Raw genomic sequence first — 18,793 nt, 5'->3', positions numbered from 1 at the left:
AAGTATCTTACATAATTGTGTTCTTGTCTTATTTTTTGTACAGCTACCACATCAATAGCAACATTTGTACCATACATTGCCTCATTCCACTCTGACAAGGCCATTTTGTTCTAACGCACTGAAGAATGCAAGAAATTCAACAGGCAGTATTTCAGACAAATTGCAGACATTCTGGAATGTTTTATGTTCAATTTATGTTAGAAAATAAGGTATTTAAAATGATTGTTTACTCCGTGGAATATATATAAAAATGTACAAACTGATATTTTTATAAATTAAAAACAGAATACCAAAGACATCTTATCCTTGGGTCAATGAATGGGCAGATCCAAAGCTAACAAACATTTAACATTGATGAGGGCATTTTAAGTGCATTGGTGCACTTAAATACATTTTTTAATACAATATATAAACCCAATTTCCTGAAAAGTTGGGACATTTTGTATAATGCAATAAGAATCTGTGATTTGTTAATTCTCTTGAACTTTTATTTAACTGACAAATGTACAAAGAAAATATTTACAATGTTTTCACTGACCAACTTAATTGTATTTTGTAAATATAATTTTTATTTTATTTTATTTTGATGGCTGCAACACACTCCAAAAATTCAGAGACAGAGGCATGTTTACCACTGTCACATCACCTTTCCTTTTACTTTTTAATCATTTGGGTTTTGAGGATACTAATTGTTGCAGTTTTGCAAGTGTAATTTTTATTCAAACTCGCCTGATATAAGACATCTACTCAACAGTCTGTGGTCATCATTGTCTGATTGTCCTTTGATAAACCACTCCGTTGTAGCACGTGCAGAATGAGGCCTAGTATTGTCTTGCTTCCCAGGAAAGTTGTCATCTTGATGGCAGTATATGTCTCTGTACAATCCCAATATATACCTCCACATCAACTGTACCTTCACACATATGCAAGTCACCCATGCCGTTTGCACTGATACCCTCATACCAAGACAGACCTTTGCCTTTGCACTTGTCGTTGATGAAAGTCTGGATGGTCCCGTTCATCTTTGGGACTAAGAACTTGATGTCCGTTCATTTCTTGATGACTGTGTTAAGTGAAAACGGTTTTCCAAAGTACTCCTGAGCATATGTGACTACATTTAACAGCAGCATGATGGTTTCTCATGCAGTGCCATTTGAGGGCTCAAAGGTCACGCACATTCAATGGAGGTCTCCTGCCTTGCCCTAAACAGACTGAGATTTCTCTGGATTTCCTGAATCTTTTCACAATATTATGTATGGTAGATGGTGAAAAACATAAATTCTTTGCAATCTTACATTGAGAAATGTGATTTTTGAATTGTTTGACAATTCCCTCATGAAATTTGGCACAAAGTGGTAAGCCATGACCCATCTTTGCTTGCAATTTGCTTTTATACCCAATCACAATACCCTCAACCATTACCAATTCACCTGCTAAATGTGGACTGTTTCAAAAGAGTTTAACTTGGATATTCTATTATCTTTTGAACTTTTTTGTAGTGTGTTGCAGCCATATATTTACAAAAAACAGTTGGTCAGTGAAAACATTGGAAAACTTTTCTTTGTACTTTTGTCAGTTAAAAAAAAAGGTTCAAGATAATTAACAACTCACAGATTGTGGATTTTATTGCATTTTACAAAAGGTCTCAACTTTTCTGGAAATGGGGTTATATCTATATTATCTAATGGATTTTTGTCTATTGCTCAGATCACTTGAAGGTATGTTGATTTGAAGTCCGTTCCCAAGGCATTTCTAGCATTACATTTGTAAATCCCTGAGTTCATGAGGCCTGGGTCCTGTATTACCAAATTTCCCTCCTCTGTCATGTGAATTCCACTCTGTGCTGTGAAGCGACTATTGGGTACAAGTGTGGTGCGTCCAGGCAGAGTCCAAGAAATGTCTGGTTTGGGTATGCCAGAAGCTATGCAGTTCAGAATCACAGGAGACCCCCTGTTAACTCTGGTTATTGAAGGTGGAGCATGAGTGATTTGAGGTGGAAACACCATAATACTCACTGGATATGACAATGTTGATGATCCAAATGTGTTTTTGGCTTTGCAGGTATATGTTCCTCTATCAAATTTGGAAGTTTCTTTTACCTGAAGTGTGCCATTAGATAAATATGTTACTCTTCCAATAACTTGAGGCTTGTCCAAGACCAGGCCATTTGGAAGAGTCCAGGTAATTGTTGCCTGAGGCCAACCATCTGCATTACATGGCATATTCAGTGTCTGCCCAAATGAAATCTTCATTGTTGCAGCAGTACTTCTAATTTGAGGCTTTTGTCCAGGTTCTAAAGCATAGCGCTTTTCTCCTTGTCCAGCTACATTTTTGGCCAAGCATCGATATACACCTTTGTCAATGACACCTGGTTGCATAATGTGTAAAGTCCCATTTCCCAGGAAGTGAGTGAACCGTTGAAGTTTCATGCCTGGATTCAGTGCTGTTCCATTGGGTAGAATCCAAAGAAACTCTGGCTTTGGTTTTCCTGTAGCACGACACTCCAAAGCAATGTCATCACCATCTGGTTTGAGAGGCAGAACCTCTATATTTGGCACTGAAAAGCTTGGCTTCTCAGCAAGTGATGCTACTTCCAGGTCAACTGCTAGACTTGCTTCCCCTAAGAAATTCTTGGCTACACACAGAAACCGACCTTCATCAGTCTTTCGAATGCCCCTCAATTCAAGAGTGCCATTCCTGTGGACTTGGAACCTGCCTCCCAAATATGGGGTAGGTAGAGACATGCTATAAGGTGTGGTCCAGGTGACCTGTGGCTCAGGCATACCCTCTGCTTTGCAGTCCAGCAGCAGTGTCTGGTAATACACTGCTAAAACTTTGTTCTCTGTTCGCCCACTCTGTCCATTGATTTGCGGCCCTTTAACATCAACTAGAAGCTTCACATTCTTGATGTAATCTCCGGCTGGGTTCCGTGCCACACAGGCATACTTTCCCTGATCAGCCAAAGTCAGTTTTTTTATGATTAGAGTCCCATCGTTCAGGATTTGGTATTTGACCGAAGATGAGGTAATTATCTCATTCCTTGGTGAGATCCAGATAATCGTAGGTGGTAAAACACCTGTAGCATCACACTTCATTTGGACTGATTGCCCGAAAGGTGCCCACATGGATACTTGCTCTTTAGAAGATATTTGGACTGAGTTTGGCACCACTTGGACAATTACTTTCATTGCATCCTCCCCCAGGTTGTTCTTAGCGAAACATGTATAATTGCCTTCATCCTTTTTTCCCATTTGTTGCAACAAAAGCGTTCCATTCCCAAAGATGATATAGCGCCGGTTACGGGTTCCGCTGTCATCCGATTGAAGGGCATTGTTGATCATGGTGCCATCTGGGAGGCTCCATGAAACCTCAGGGTCTGGAAGGCCAGAAGCTACACAGTCCACCAGGAAGTTGTCTCCATTAGCTATTCTTTTATGTTGTGCCCCATTGTTCTCTATCTTTGGCGGCCTCATGAGAACCTCTACTTGGAACAGCTCCATGTCCTCACCATTTGGTCTTTGATACATGCAAAAATAATTGCCTCCATCTTTCTCAGTCAGTCTCAGAATTCTCAGAGTGCCATTGGGGAAAGCAGTGATGTGCCTTTGTGGACTGAGAACAAAAAGAGAGAAATTGTTTACACCTTTTTATGACAGCTGAACTCTTTCATAGTAATTAACTATGATAGAATAAAATAGCTCATAGAATTCTTCCTACGCTGTACACCGTGCAATTTCTTTTCCCTGTCCATTACAATTGTTACTTGTCAGATTTTGTCAGATATGAGTCCGGTGAGATTTTGCATAAAAACTAAGCTGGACAGAGTGGCATCTATGCTTATTCAGACTGTGTGATACATCTACAATTTTGGTCATGATTGACAGCGCTGACTGGGAAGTCCACATCCATTCAGGGGTGAGTTTCCCATATAGTGACGTAACTCACTGCATAACTCCGTAGTACTATGAATCGTGGTATGCACTGGTTTTCCGAAACCTTAGTAACATGGCCACACCTGTGTTGTTTGAACCGTGTTATAGATAAAATTAACTAATTTAATAATTTATGGTCTTTACAACAGAACTGAATCAACACTGAACTGACTTTAGCTGAACGACAGCCAAAATGCATAATTTTGAAACAATCTATATTGTATAAAGTGCTATATAAATAAAGGTGACTTGACTTGACATTGGCTCAACATGGGAGTGTGGATAATGGCATCACGTTTTGCTTTGTAATGTTTTATTTTGACCACTAGAGGTCCCCATAGGACTCTTGTGTGTAAACGTGTCCCTTTAGTAATCAGTGCTATTGCTTTCTCATTCTGTGCTGTGTATTTAAGCTGGTCTTTTTCTCTGTATCTTTGCCTGGTTATTGTTGTTCCTAAGCAAGTTACTGTCGTAAGTCTGCTCTTGTTCCAAGAAGTTTTCTTTTGTGCCTTTTGAATTGTTTCCCTGAGTTTATTTTTGCAGTTTTAGGAACCTTTTTCTGAGTTTTTGTTTTGGAGATTGTTGTTTCTCCTTTTGGATTTTTTGGATGCTTTTTTGGTCTGGATATTCTTCTGTTTTTGTGGCTTGAAGAAAGGGATTTTTTTGTACCCACATGAAGGTGTTGGAGTAATAACTCCTGCTAATTAATCCAATCAATTTGAGATTGCAGTTAATGTAATATTATTATAGGTAATGTAAATTAACAAACAACAGAAAGCTGTTCATTTATTTTAATCACGTTAACATTCTGTATTTAACTGCTGTACTTCCATATACATTCAGTCAGCAGCTTACTTCACAACATAATTTCTCTGAAATGCTGCTGTAAAGAACATGGCATCTGAGGACTACTTTAACCTTTTTGTTTCCTGTCAAGACAAACTTTGAATGTTGACGTCACAAAGCTTTGTTTGAAAGTAAAAAAAAAAAACGTGGTTTTTGATGAGCACTAATTGTTCTGAGCAAATATTGACAAACTAGTTTGGCTGAATGCCCAGCTTCCGTTAAACTGTAAACAGCAGTGAAAGGTCCGCTCTATGGACGCAATAATAAGCTTTAAAAAAAATCTGGGTACAATGAAGTGACATTATTCACATTAACATTAAAACGATTAAAAGGAAATTTAAGTGTAAAAGGATTAACAAATTAAAAGAACAGACCATGATTAACCCCAAAAGCTTGATTATGTTCCACAGCAATATTATGGGTGTGTTAAATATCACTGTAGTAATATATATATATATATATATATATATATGTGTGTGTGTGTGTGTGTGTGTGTGTGTATTATGTAACATACTTTGCCTTAATGAATGTTCATTAACTTTAGTATTGAGTGATAATATCTCAAAGTGCTTAACAAATAACAAATACTGTATTTACCTACTTTAGAAATGTTACAGTAAACACTGCTAATATGGATAATGTAAAGCATCCATGTGAGGGGAGGAAAATGAGAGATTCTTCTCAGTGCACTACAGTGATTTATTCATGGTATATAATGCAAATTTCATCGGGAGAGCAGACCACAAATGCACAGTATATGTTGTCTTTTTTCATGTTACAGCAGAATACAAAGAAAAAAGAAAAATAGGAGGAAAAGAATGCAGCGACTGAAAAGAGCTCTTGCCATTGAATATGCCAATTCCATTGTGATGCGATATCCAGTCCCTCCAGGACTTCACGATTTTTTTGTGTGATTTTTGCGATCAAAATTTGCGCTTTTTTATATTTTATAATTAGGACATCACATTTACCATAATAGTATTATGTCAGATGCACAATAGTCATACATGACACAAATCACAAACAAAAGGCATAAAGATTGTTTATTTTGGTCTAATCAAATTCTCGCACTATAGTAACCTGGCAAGTTGTCGCTTCAGTCGTTAAACCTGCTAAAATGTCGTTTTTCGGGGACTAATATAGACGGTAAAATAATGATATAGGCTAAGGCCGCGCCCCCTTGGCGGGCTCTGATGTGTAATGGCGTGATGCCCGCATTTGGATGTGCAGTTGCCGCAGCACAGCCAATGAGTGAGCCAGACACTCACTGTGCTAGCTGTGCTGTGCAGCTGCAAAATGCGTTTTACCAGAGCCCGTCTACGGAGAGCCTGCCCACTCCCTATTAAGCCCTATTGTACCGAATTTTGGTTGTAGTACCACCAGAGTTCCACTGGGGGCGATCGCCATGAGTGCAAAATGAATGGGAGTCAATGGGGCTAGACAGCTAAATTTGTCTCTTTCACCCGATTGCCGTTGAGAAATCTCAGATCTGATTGTAGATTTTGCAAGTTCAACATGGGTTTTAGGTCGAAAGTTGAATGAACGAGTACTTATGTCCTTTCGATTTCTTACAGGTTGAGTTGTTGTTGCCCATAACACGCTAGCATTCTGCTAATGACGTCAGCATTCTGACGTCATTGACATTTTTAAAGACTTTTTAAAGCAAATAAGTGACTCTAAAAAATCTAACACCCAGCAATGTGTAATTTCTTTGCATCTCCTTTCGAATACAACATTCAAATTACTAGACAAAAAATTATATCCTGAGAAAAGTGGATTTTGAGGGGTATACCGCCATTGACCTCCATTCATTCTGCACTCGTCCTGTGAGCGCCCTCATATGGAATCAGAGTGGAACTGCAACCAGTTCAGAAGCCGGAAGTGTAGTGAGAGTGAAACTTCTCGCCATATTAGACATTCTCTGGTTTTACATTATAGGCTTCAGTAAATCGAGGAAAAGGAGTTTCCCCTTTTCCTGCAACATCTGTATCCATGTAAAAATGCATTGAAACTTTAATTAAACTAGAGATATTTCAATTGGGTGATTATAATTGAATGTTTTGTGAGGTCTTTTTCATTTTTGTGATTATTTTGCGGTTAAATTAGGAATTATGCAGGATCGCAAAAAATGCGATCTTTTTGAATGGAATTTCCCCAAACTGTAAGTACCACCCATAATTCAAAATGCATTAGTCTTGTCAGGAAAAAGGTGGATTGGTTCTTCATTCGAATGTTGTAGCTATACAGTCACATTGCATGACTGTGAATTGAAGATTATTATTTTATTATAGAATTTAATTTTGATAAATTTTAGTTGTAGGCATAATAATGACTAAACATTTGTTATCTAACTGCTTTAAGTAGCCTGTTGCATAGCTGGCTGAGCATTTAGACAAATTGTCCTTGCATCCCGTTCTGTTACTGTATTGTCTGGATCAGCAGGGGTTGTTTGGGCTGAGACAGACTGCTTGTTTAATCTACGCCAGACATGGTTTGAATTCCATTAGTGATGAAGTTGGCCTGCTGTGAGTTTGAGAGCATATGTCAGCTTGAACAGTGAGGACCAATAATTGCTCAAAAGAGAAAAGTAAAACACTTAATAAAGGAGAAATAACAATACAGCTGTGACGGCTTGACTTAAATAATACCACTGTAGGATTGTTATGAAAGGGAAAAGAAGTTCCCACGTTATTAAGCAGAAAAACTCTTCATAATTTTATTCTAGAAAAAAAAATTCAAATCTTGCTCGATAGAACATATATACATTTAGCTTATATTTAACAGCATAAAACATGCTACCTGTACTGATGTTCCAGTATGGTTTTAGATGGCAGTCTCCAGACTGTACCTCTGTGGGAACCTATGGACTCTGGACAATGCAGGAAAACTATGGATCCATATGTTGCCTTGACACTGTGTTGCTGGTATAGGCCTTTCCAGGGGCCAGGAGCCTCTTGCCTAACATCCATCTGCACCGTTCTTTTAGCAAAACCCACTGGGTTGGTTGCTGAGCACTCATACCTCCCTGAATCATTGGGAGTGACGTTTTTTATATAAAGTGTTCCATTTGGGAAAATAAATATCCGGCTTCCAATAAACTGTGTGGGCTTGATTTGTGAACCATCAGGGAGAACCCACTTAATAAGCGGGAATGGCTCTCCTTTAGCAGTGCAATCCACATATACGTTTCTTCCAATATTCGTAAACATTGTCTCATATGACATCTCAACAATTATTGGAGGTAGCGCTGCAACACGAATGTGGTATGTGAGTGTATCAGCTCCTGCTACATTGCTGGCAATACACTTATAATCACCTTTATTGGAAAAGTTTGCTGAATGAATACTCAGTGTTCCATTTGGAAGAAGAGATATTCTTCGGTCAAGGATACCAATGTCTCGCACAAATGTCCTATCTGGAAGAATCCATGAAATCTGAGCTTCTGGTTTACCCAAGGCAATACAGTCCAAGCTGACTGGGTTTCCCAAAAACACTGAGACATCTTTGGCCTTTGAACTCATGATTTTTGGAGGCTGAGTCTGGACAACCAGGGTAACTACCATGCGGTCTGAGCCAAATTTGTTTTGAGCTGTGCAAAGGTACTGGCCTCTGTCTTGCAGCTGGACATTTTTAATCACAAAAGTACCATTTGAAAGGACCTCAAATCTTTGCCCAAGTTTTGTGTTGGTCTGAATTGTTGCACCTGTAAAGGAGTTGGAAAAAAGAATCAAGCATAAACATCAACAAACTAATAAAAAAATGTACAAGCCAAACACAGTTTATGATAGCCGTTATTACAGAAAATAATTACAGCTGTAATTACAAGCAATTTATGCATACAATAAGTGCATTGTATCGAACAATTCTTTTAAAGGGGTCATATGATGGTTCTAAAAAGAACATTAATTTGTGTATTTGGTTTAATGCAATGTGTTTACGCGGTTTTAGATTTAAAAAAGTCATTATTTTACACATACCGTACATTATTGTTGCTCCTCTTTGCCCCGCCTTTCTGAAACGCGACAATTTTTACAAAGCTCATCGTTTTGAAAAGCGCGGTGTGCTCTGATTGGCCAGTGATTCAGTGCATTGTGATTGGCCCAATTACATAAAACCATGTCTGTATTAGTGATCGTAGAAACGGCAAACAAGCGGTACTTTATACTGCTCAAAACTTGCGTTTGAATAGTCCGTAGCAAATTCTTTAAATACGAAAACATACTTACAGGCTGTGTCTGTGAGTCAGAAGCGCCAGAATGTACTTGTAAAAGATGTAATTGCCCCACTTTTTAGAATCAGCCTTTGTGCACAGCCGGCCTTGTATTCTCGCAGGTTCTAGAAACAGTCCTCCGAAAAATATAAAGTAGTTTGGCTTTCGCAACGAAAAAAACAGCGTCTCCATGACATGGCGGTGCCGGCAGCAACAATAATACAGCAAGAATAAAAGTTACACCTTCTTTCTTTGCGTATACATTTGGGCGGAGTTATGAAACTCTGCCCCAACACACTGACGTTGATTTGTGGGGGCGTGTTTGAACGAAGCGTTTTAGGAAGGCGTGACTAAGCCTTAACTTTTACAAAGAATATTTCTTTAGGTTTGAGACTTTGAGCCAACCTATCTCACAAAGAGAAGCTGCAATAATAATTCTGATATTAGAAATCTATCTAAATATTTTATGGTTTATTTTCAATAATTTTACACCAAGTGAAAACTGTCACATACATGTTCAATTTGGCTAATATAGTTGGCCAAATTAATGTGATCAGTTTTGGTATTATCTTGGGAAATTATTAAGCATGATGGCATGATTAAGCATTTGTTAAAAGTTAAGCACTCTAAAAGGGGATCTCATCTTCCATTCAGATAAACGCATCCACAGAAGTTTTGTAATGAAAAATCGCCTAACCTGTTGAAACTTTGGTCCATGAAACAACAGGTTTGGGGTCCCCAGATGATCTACAGGACAAGAGCACATCTGCCTCTGCTAGAGCAGATACAGTTACGGATTCAGTTGCTGTGATCCTGGGTTTGACGCCACTGCCCATCAGGTTTGGAAAGGGAATGGCAGTGATCTTTGCTCCAAAATGACTGTAGTGCCAGCGACTACCATAGGGTACGCTTGCTGTGGAGGGTGGTTTGTTTGTATATGCTAGTAAGGATGGGGGAGTCACGGGCTTGTAGGTGCTTTGGATATTTGGTGCTTGGTGAGGCTGTGGGGTGGGATAATATGTCCTTGACTTAGAAGTGGCAATCTTTCCCAGCTGGGCTTGTCGATATGCATCAAGCTGTGATTGTCTATATCTGTTTCTGAGCCTGTTGAAAAGTAAGTGGTTGCGTACATGAGACGAGCTGACATGTGGAGCTATGGTCCTCAGAAAGGAAGCTGTTGCTGACCCAGAAATGTAAGCTGTGGGCTTTGCTGTTTGAGCAGTGATTTCAGGCCAGTTGGTGACCCCTGCACCCCTTTGTTGGAAATACCAAGTTTTGTCTTGGGAGTGGTGGTGCCTTGAGCTATGAACTGTGGGCCAGAGGGGAATGCCATAGTTCTTGGCCCAGAAGGGAGACTGAGTGTAGGGATGTGGTGTAATTGAGATTTGTTTTTTTGGTATATTCTTTTGGATTAGCCAAGGGTGAATAGGCACACCTTCAGGATGCATTCCCCAATTGTAAACACTCTGTTGGTCCACATTAGTTAAGGTTGGTTTCCCAGTCGTATGTGCTCTTTTTGTTTCTGAAGCATTTATGTTGCTGGTTTGAAGATGAGGAATTGCTGTTGCCGAAATCTGCCTTGTCTTATTGTCATTTGGGTGGCTGTTAGTTCTAAAAATGATCTCTATGTTTTCATGCCCATACCTGTTGATCTGTCTGGGGGCAAGTGTAGCAGGAACTACTTCAGTTTCTTGCAGAGGTGTTGTACTTAGGAGCTGAACTAATCCAATGTGTTTTGTTTTGCCTTTAAATTCATTAAGCTTCTCCTTTTTTATGAATGTTGTTATAGGTGTTTTAAGAAGATCTTCTGTGACAGCCATGGCTAAGCTTTCACTTACTGGGTAATGAGTAGGAGAAACTTCTAAAATCATTGATGTTTTGTTTTGGGTTGGAGAATAAGAGTTAGTGGTCACAGTCTTGACTGGAGATTGGGTGAATGGTACTGCTGTAGTAGTGTAAGCTAGGGTGAAATATGGTCTCTTTGGACGTGGTCTACGTGATGGAGGCCTACGGTGCCTATATGGGAATCTTCGTCTTTGGTTCCAGATGGAATTATTGTTAACCCTTATTTTCTCTTCTATTGTGTGTCTGTCTACCTGTTTTACCAGCTGTGTCTTAGGTTCAGATACAGTTGTTGCGTCCATGTGTACTAAAGTCAAATCTGAAATGTTAGAATCACTTGTCTTGTAATTAGAGTTTTCTCCTTGTGTAGTTTCTTGTTTTTCATACTCACTTTGGTATGGTGGTTTCAGCTGTTTCGTATTGTAATTGTGTATGCTTGAACTTATGCTGGGACTGCTTGCTGTAACTTCTGCTTGAGTAGTTAGAAAGGTGTCAGCTGTCGAAGGGGTGGTGGTTGTAGTCATTGACGACTCTGTCACTGTTTTTGAGGTTTTTGTAATTTGTAGTTGTGTTGTAACTGGTGGCATGGTTGAGAGTTTAGCATTAGCTTTTGCAAGAATCTGTTCCCAGCGGCTTGGGTCAAGCTCTTTGACAGAGTTATTCGGTTTTCTCACACTCTCCTTTATTTTATTTTCTTTTGCATTTTGTCGGCCAATGCCCTCTCTGTATTTTCCACTGACCCTCTGAGGTGTTAGTTTAGCAGTTGGTCGTTTGATTTCTTCATATCCTGACGCTTCGCTGTCCTCACTCTCAAAAAGCGGTAATTCGCCATTAGATACGGTAACACCTTTTTGTGCTTCTTCCTTTTTACCAGTTACAACAATTAGATGAGACAACATATCAGCCCCATAGAGGTTAGCTGCTAAACAGCTATACTCTCCAGCATCCTCGTAAGTCAGTTTTTTGATTATCAAAGTGTTGTTCTGTGACACGTACACCCTTCCTTTCATGTCTGATGCTTTGAGAATTTGATTGTTTGGAAGGTACCATCTTGTCTCAATTGGATGAGGAGATGTTACTAAACAGGGAAGAGTAAGAGTGTCCCCATTCTCCACAGACATCTTCTTTCCATTTAAATCACTGGGACTTAACAGACGCATCCTGACTGTGAGTCTATAGGAGACGATGTCTACATTAGTGTCTGTCCTCACAAAGCAATGATAAAGTCCAGAGTCTGCTATACTTGTGTTTTTGATTACTAGCCTGTAATTCTCCAACCTTAATTTATGGGAATCAGTTTGATCCACTGTTGTTAAGTCTGGAAGCATCCACTCCACATGTTGATGCCCTGTGCTGAGCACACTACAATCCAGACTGACTTCAGAGTGTTCTAGTACTGACTGAATTCTCCCTGGAGCTCCTCTTTGGATCATAGCCCAGGAGGAGACCACATCCTCCTCATCCCCTCTTCCAATGATGTTCTTTGATATAAAAGTGGAGAAGTTCAGCACCAGTTTTTTAGTTGTAGTTTTGCGCCTGTTCAGCTGAAGGGTGACCCTTGGTTGTAAAAGCCAGGCTGGTTCAGCTATTAAGTGTCCTTTGAGCTCTGTAAAATATGGTGATTCTTCACTTGAGGCTTGAGAGTATTGAAAAGTCACCTGGGAAGAATTTCCAAGTCTGGTTCCCCGTTCTAAAATAGCTGGGCTCTCGTAGTAATAGGCAACTAACCTCCAAAGGTTCTGAAGAGCATCTCTATCGATCTCACACTCCAGCAGTGTACGTAGAGTCACATTTACAGCAATCTCATCTGTTCTCCTCACTGGCTCCCACACCATGGAGGTGTCTTCAACAGGGTGTGTTACATTACAAGCCACGTGTGCTCGATTCCCATGGCTGTCAGAGAGAATAAAGGTCAGGTGGCCAAGAGGACGCTCAAAGTCCTTGATGTAGGGGGAATCTGGCTCCTGATCTTCCCACACACTACTCTCTCCGATTTTTAGAGGGGACTGAAGGGAGGGTTGGCCACAGGTGAGTTGATTGGTTGAAAGCTGCAAGATCTGGCTGTTATTCAAAGGCTGTGGTGAGGCACATGCAGCACAGTTGCCAGCATCTCCAGAGTCACGGTCCTTTTTGCACTTAATAACTCCTTGAAAGAGAGAGAGGGATAGAGAATGTTTCAGTAAAAAAAAAAACTTTTCTTTGTTTGCCTTTTCAGTTATTTGAGTTGTACACATTCAACCTTAAATTTAATGTTACAATACAATGCGTCTAAGGGCCAATTCACACAGCACAGACAAACGGCAACAAAGACCAAAAAAAAAGGGTTGGCCATTAGATTTATAATTTTATGAAAAATAACTGTCACGTTCACACTGTCCCAACAGACACTGACAAACTCGAGCACCCACGAAAATGGTTGAGCACCCACAGAAAAACACGAGATATTCTCCATTCATTTAACCAATAAAAATAAAAGATTGCTGCTTTCAGACACAACTTTCTTCCCGTCTCTTTATGACAACTGTAAAGACTGAACATGTTCAGTCGGGTGAAAACAAACCCCGACCAACGCCAACAAATGCTGACAGGGGTAACACACTGATCCAACAAACTCCGACAGACTTGTTTGTTGGCATTTGTCTGTGCGGTGTGAATTGGCCTTAAGACTGATGATAAATGTGACTATTTAAAATAAATAATGTATGAATTATTATCACTATGAGTGAGTGATGCAAAGGTTGAAAAATACAATCAATGTAGTTTCACCCTCATGATTTTTGTCCCACTCCAAGAGCCAATGTAAGTGGCAGTCACAGGCCCAGGGGTTTCCATGCAGGGATAGGACTTCCAGCCTGTGCAAGTGCTGCAGAGTTCCAGGCAGCAGGTATTCTAGCTGGTTGTCTGCCAGGTGCAGGTGCCGCAGTCCTGAGCTCCAAAATGTGCCCAGGACTGAAACAGTAATAAATGTGTGAGAGTGAAGGTCCTGCAGTCTGTTTCCCTCCAGTTGCAATAGTTTTAATGATGTGAGTCCTCTGAATGAAAAGGGCTCAATGAAGTCAATATGGTTGTGGTCTAAATGAAGCCGTACAAGGCTTGTCAAGCCCTCAAACAAACTGGGATCAACTCTTTTGAGTTTGTTGTAGCTCAACTTGAGTATCTGTGCCGAAGAAGAACAACAATTACTCAAATGCTATTTCAAAGTCATGTCTGCTAACTATTTATAGAGTTTTTTCGAAAACTAGAGACACAAAGAAGCTACAGTACAGTAGTTAAATATAATGTGTTTTCTTTTGTACATCTCATATAACCATATATGAATATATACCTGGAGGGAACGGAGGTGGTAAAAGGATCCGGAAGACACAGAGGAGATATCGTTTCCATGGAGCATAAGCATTTCCAATTGCCGTAGGTTCACAAAATCTGAAGACCCAATCGTGCCAATGCTGTTATAGCTTTGTAGTAGACAAAGAGGATTAAGGAAAAAATGTTAGCTTAAGACATATCACATTGGTTACCCCTTAATTTAGTAAGATACAGAGTAATCAACACCAATTTTGAATATCATTTAATGAATAGAATTTAATTAGAGAAATTCATACAACCACAAGTGTCACAATACCCTTTTTTTCTTCATTTTGAGTATCAACTTCTTTTTGTGAAGTGTTTTGCTTAAAAAGTGTGGTTATCCTGTGTGACTTAAGTGTTCATCTTGGTGCCTTTTTATATGCACATTTGTATTTAAACATGAATATGTTCGGTCTGCCAGTAGTTCTTTAGCTAAAAGCAAAAGCCAACAACACAGTAGCTTACCCTAAGTTGAGTCTCTCTGTGTCCTGGGGTAGGTTTCGTGGGGCAGAGGGGAGGTGGCGGAAGGTACAGTGTACTTCCTTAGGGCTGGGGCAACTACAGGACCTTGGGCATGCATACAGACAGCATGATGGCAAGATGAGCAGCAGATACAGAGCTGCCAACATCAGGAGAGTAGGTACACCCACTGGAGCCATGTCCCACTCATGCCATTATCTGATTTAGGAACAGTGTGACTGCAAAGCACATACAGTATAATGTAAGCAATGTGTTGATATCAAGTAACAGCAATCAGTCTCCAATTTCACTTGCAAAAGATAGAAATGACTGAAAGTTCAAATTAAGCAAAACACAAATTTAAATGTTTAAAAAAACTGAACTTATGTTGGATTTATGTTGAATGTCTCCTAAAAGCTTTTTGAGTTACCATGTGACAATACGCCTGAAGTGTGATGACTCATAAACCTCTGAAAGTTGTGCCCATGCCTGACTAGATAACATATTGCAACATTTTAATAAACAAAATCCACATATGTCTCTTAAAGAATGACTGAGGAACTGTGATTCAAGCAACATACTACTCATCAGTTTATTTGATCGGTGACAGATGTACTGTAATCAATTATAATGGCAATGTGCAAGTACCTAGTTTCACTAAATAATAATAATAAAAAAAGTGAAGTGAAGTGTGACCTAATTTAACCAATTATAATTACTGCACATATTTAGGAATATGTACTGTGTTGTACATACAAGAAATATATTGCTATGTTATTTACACACACACAATTTGCTGAAATGTTTATCTCAGGTAAAGCATTGCATGGGTTTCCTACCACAATCTGGCAACTCATCAACAGCTTAATTACACAAACTACATTTAAGAGGAAGAAGAAAAGTGTTGCACTTTCTAAATACAAAAAATGTTTAGATTCTGAGACACAGAAATGCCTGTTTTGCATTTTAATTACTTTTCTGCCAGCTTGGGTTGCTCAAATCTGCTGTTTAGTGCAGAGCAGCCAAAAAGGTGAAACGTCAGGCATGATTTATTCAGCTGACAGAAGCCCAATGATGACCCATGATGACTCTCAGACCATTTTGGACAATTTTATTCTCTCTGCATTCCTGTCTCTTTCATGCTGCTACCAGCTGCTGGTAGGATAACTACTCTAAATCAGGATACTGACTGAATGAATATTTACATGGGCCTGTAAATAAGTCCAACAATTTACATCCAGTATTTTCTGGTTTGGTATTTGAATGTATTATGAATTATGATTGGTCTAACTGCTGTTGCACACCCTACTTGCACAGAAAACTACTTGCACTGTAGAAATGATCTAGTGGGAGCTTATGCAATAAAGCATAATCATAAGTTTACTATATCTTGCAAATGATTGGGTCTCTAGTAATATTAAAGTTTCATACAAATTAGTTTTGCTTTGACTTTTGAGGGCATAATTTATGTTAATTCAAAAACTAATTCAAATTGATCTTTGGTGACTTGAATTACTGTGGAATACTGGCTGATTGCCCTGAACTCAAGACAGAGATTCACTTTACTTTTAAAATATTAACTAAATTCATACATAATTATGTCAGAGATATTGAAAAAAATCATCAAACCTCAACGCTTCTTTTGAAGTTAACTTTTGCTCAGGCTTCAGTTCTGTTTAATATGCAAGGGCATAAGTCAAATTTATGTGCATTTATTCAAATAGGATAAAGCTCAAATTCTAATGAAACCACAAAGTTCCCCCTAATGTCCAAGAGGAACTACAGTGAATTTCTCAATATGCACTGAAATATTTATAAGAAAGCTCTGAAGGAAAAAAATGGCATGCTATTTGTGATAATTAGATGCTGAGACAGATCTCAACTTGAGTCCCTTGGAACAAATATTGTGTCTTACCTCAAGATTCCTGTTGACAAAACGTTACAGGTGAAGACGAAGTGTATAATTGTTTGCAGATGACTTGTTAAAGTTCCGTAATTTTGTTTATCCCTGTACTTGACTGAGCAGGAACTGTTGGAGGCTCTGAGTGATGGAGGCTTATCTGGAGAAAGTCGGACTCCAGGAGTAGCAGTCAACTACATCTGGAGAAGTGCTTAACTCCCACCTACACTCCTCCTCTGAACTGGCCTGTACAGGGGGAGGGAATGCTGGGAGACTTGGCTTCCATCCATCCCCTCTCTTCCTCCATTACCTGCGCTTCCTGAAGTTGTTTCTTTCCTGATGTTTTTCTTTGTCCTTGTGCCTGCACTTTGCTCTCTTCTACTCCACTCTTCTCTTACTCACTGTTCTGTTTTCTCACTTTTAAACACATTAATAATTGCGTGCATATGCAAACACATGCTCACCTCAGTGTGTCCCACTCACACTCCTTTTCATTTTCAGACATTCACATTCTGTTTATTATTCCCCCTTCTGTTCAGTTTCCAGCAGTTCCATGAACTTTTAAAAGGCCACGAGAGCTTATTTTCTAAAGCTTAATTAATGCATGAGAGACTAATTGCCAGTGACAAAACTATTGTTTGCAAAATATTAATCAAATCAACTAGTCATAGAATAAATGAATGGGAAAGAGTATCACGAAAGTTCACTGTCAAATATGCACAGTATTATATTGTGCTCATTTGGTAACCTTGGGTAAAAATGCTGGTCAATTAAAGGACTGAAAGGTTCTAAGTTCAAAACCAGATTTTCATCTTTACGAACAGAAGGATGATTTTTTTTTTTTTCTTTGCTTGAGGTTTAGTCTGTTGCCACAGAAAATTATTTTGACTTGTCCCTCAGTAATGCATTTACAATGGAAGCCTATAGGCAGAAATGTGAAGTTCCCTTTCTGGTAATCTTACTGTATATGTATCATGCCAAAGCTGTCAGTTTTACACGATTTACATTATCATGGCAGCAAACAAGGTTAATAAGTAAGAGATGATTTATGTACAGCCCGTCGATAATCTGATAATATTCAACTATACTATATTTGAGATAAGTTTCTTTACTGTATTTTGTGGTAAGGCTTTTATTAATACAAAAAATAGTCCACCACAACGTACAAAACAATCAGCCTAGCAACAAGACAAACACTATTACAGTAATATACTTAACCGTTGTGATTATCCTTACGCACGCCATAGGTTGCCGACCGCTGCTCTAGTGGCTACCCTTACGAAAAATAAGTTTTTCAAGTGTGCTACAGCTACTATACTTCTTTTAAACTAAAAATAAGAACGTATACTTTCAGTCTACTCTTTATGTATACTTCTCATAAATATAGGCCTCCTTAAAATTCCACTTGTATACTTGACTAATACTGACAGAAAAGTCTAAGAATATGTGGCCTATATTTGTACGATATACTTAAAAGTATAATTAAATATTAAGTAAATATTAAGTATACTTGGCTTGTATTTGTGTTTACTCTTTTGATTGAGTAGCCTAATAAATACTTTTTTCAGATAGTTTTTCACACTGCATTATAAACTTACATTGTTTGAAAATATTGACTAAGTGTTACCGAAAACGGTAACACTTTTAAATATGGATCCTTCGTTAATGAATAACTACACAGGAACAAATGAGTAACACAATGTTAACAATCTAGTAACTACAGTTAACTAACAAGTAACTCTGATTAACGAATTAGTAAGTAATAGCACACAGATTTAAGTGGTAGTTCACTATTAACTAATCAATAACTACTATTTTTTTAATACTTCCCAGAGAACTACTGAATTTTTTACAGATTTAAGTGGTAGTTCACTAATAACTAATCAATAACTAAAATTTTTTAATACTTCCCAGAGAAATAATGAAAAAAATTCACAATTCATGCAAAACTTAATAACTAATGCAGGAAAAATTACTAGCACTAGATTAACATTACTGCTAGATACTGTACACTAATTATCAATATGTATTGCGTAGCAGACTTATGATTTGGGAAAGCTGTCAATAATTAGCCTATGCACTGCTGTCTTTTAGAGAACTATTCATAAACTAAATAATTTTTAAGAATTGTTTTTATAAATGCACTTGTCTGGAACACTTACCCTGTGGCCGATTTTCCGGCATTCCTCTGGACTGGCTTTGAATAACTTGACTCATCATGGTGAGTACTGGAACATACTGAGTCATCAGCCATCC

At 38.6% G+C, this 18,793-nt stretch overlaps 1 protein-coding gene across 1 annotated transcript; it reads right to left on the bottom strand.

The window, feature by feature from the left end:
- Nucleotides 1-29: 29 nt before the first annotated feature.
- On the bottom strand, nt 30-14,876 carry LOC311303974 (matrix-remodeling-associated protein 5). Its single transcript, XM_084430759.1, has 6 exons — nt 14,644-14,876; nt 14,156-14,285; nt 13,597-13,987; nt 9,686-12,976; nt 7,578-8,481; nt 30-3,612 (listed from the first exon to the last, which is right to left on the bottom strand). Exons 1-6 carry the CDS (start codon nt 14,835-14,837, stop codon nt 1,704-1,706), a joined length of 6,819 nt encoding a protein of 2,272 aa, XP_084286885.1. The 5' UTR covers nt 14,838-14,876; the 3' UTR covers nt 30-1,703.
- Between the last annotated feature and the right edge of the window lie 3,917 nt (nt 14,877-18,793).

The sequence above is a fragment of the Rutilus rutilus genome (assembly GCF_951802725.1).
Source record: "Rutilus rutilus genome assembly, chromosome: 14".
In the NCBI taxonomy this organism is placed as follows: domain Eukaryota; kingdom Metazoa; phylum Chordata; class Actinopteri; order Cypriniformes; family Leuciscidae; genus Rutilus; species Rutilus rutilus.
The sequence above is the reverse complement of the archived record's forward strand: the minus strand, read 5'-3'. Positions and strand labels throughout refer to the sequence as shown.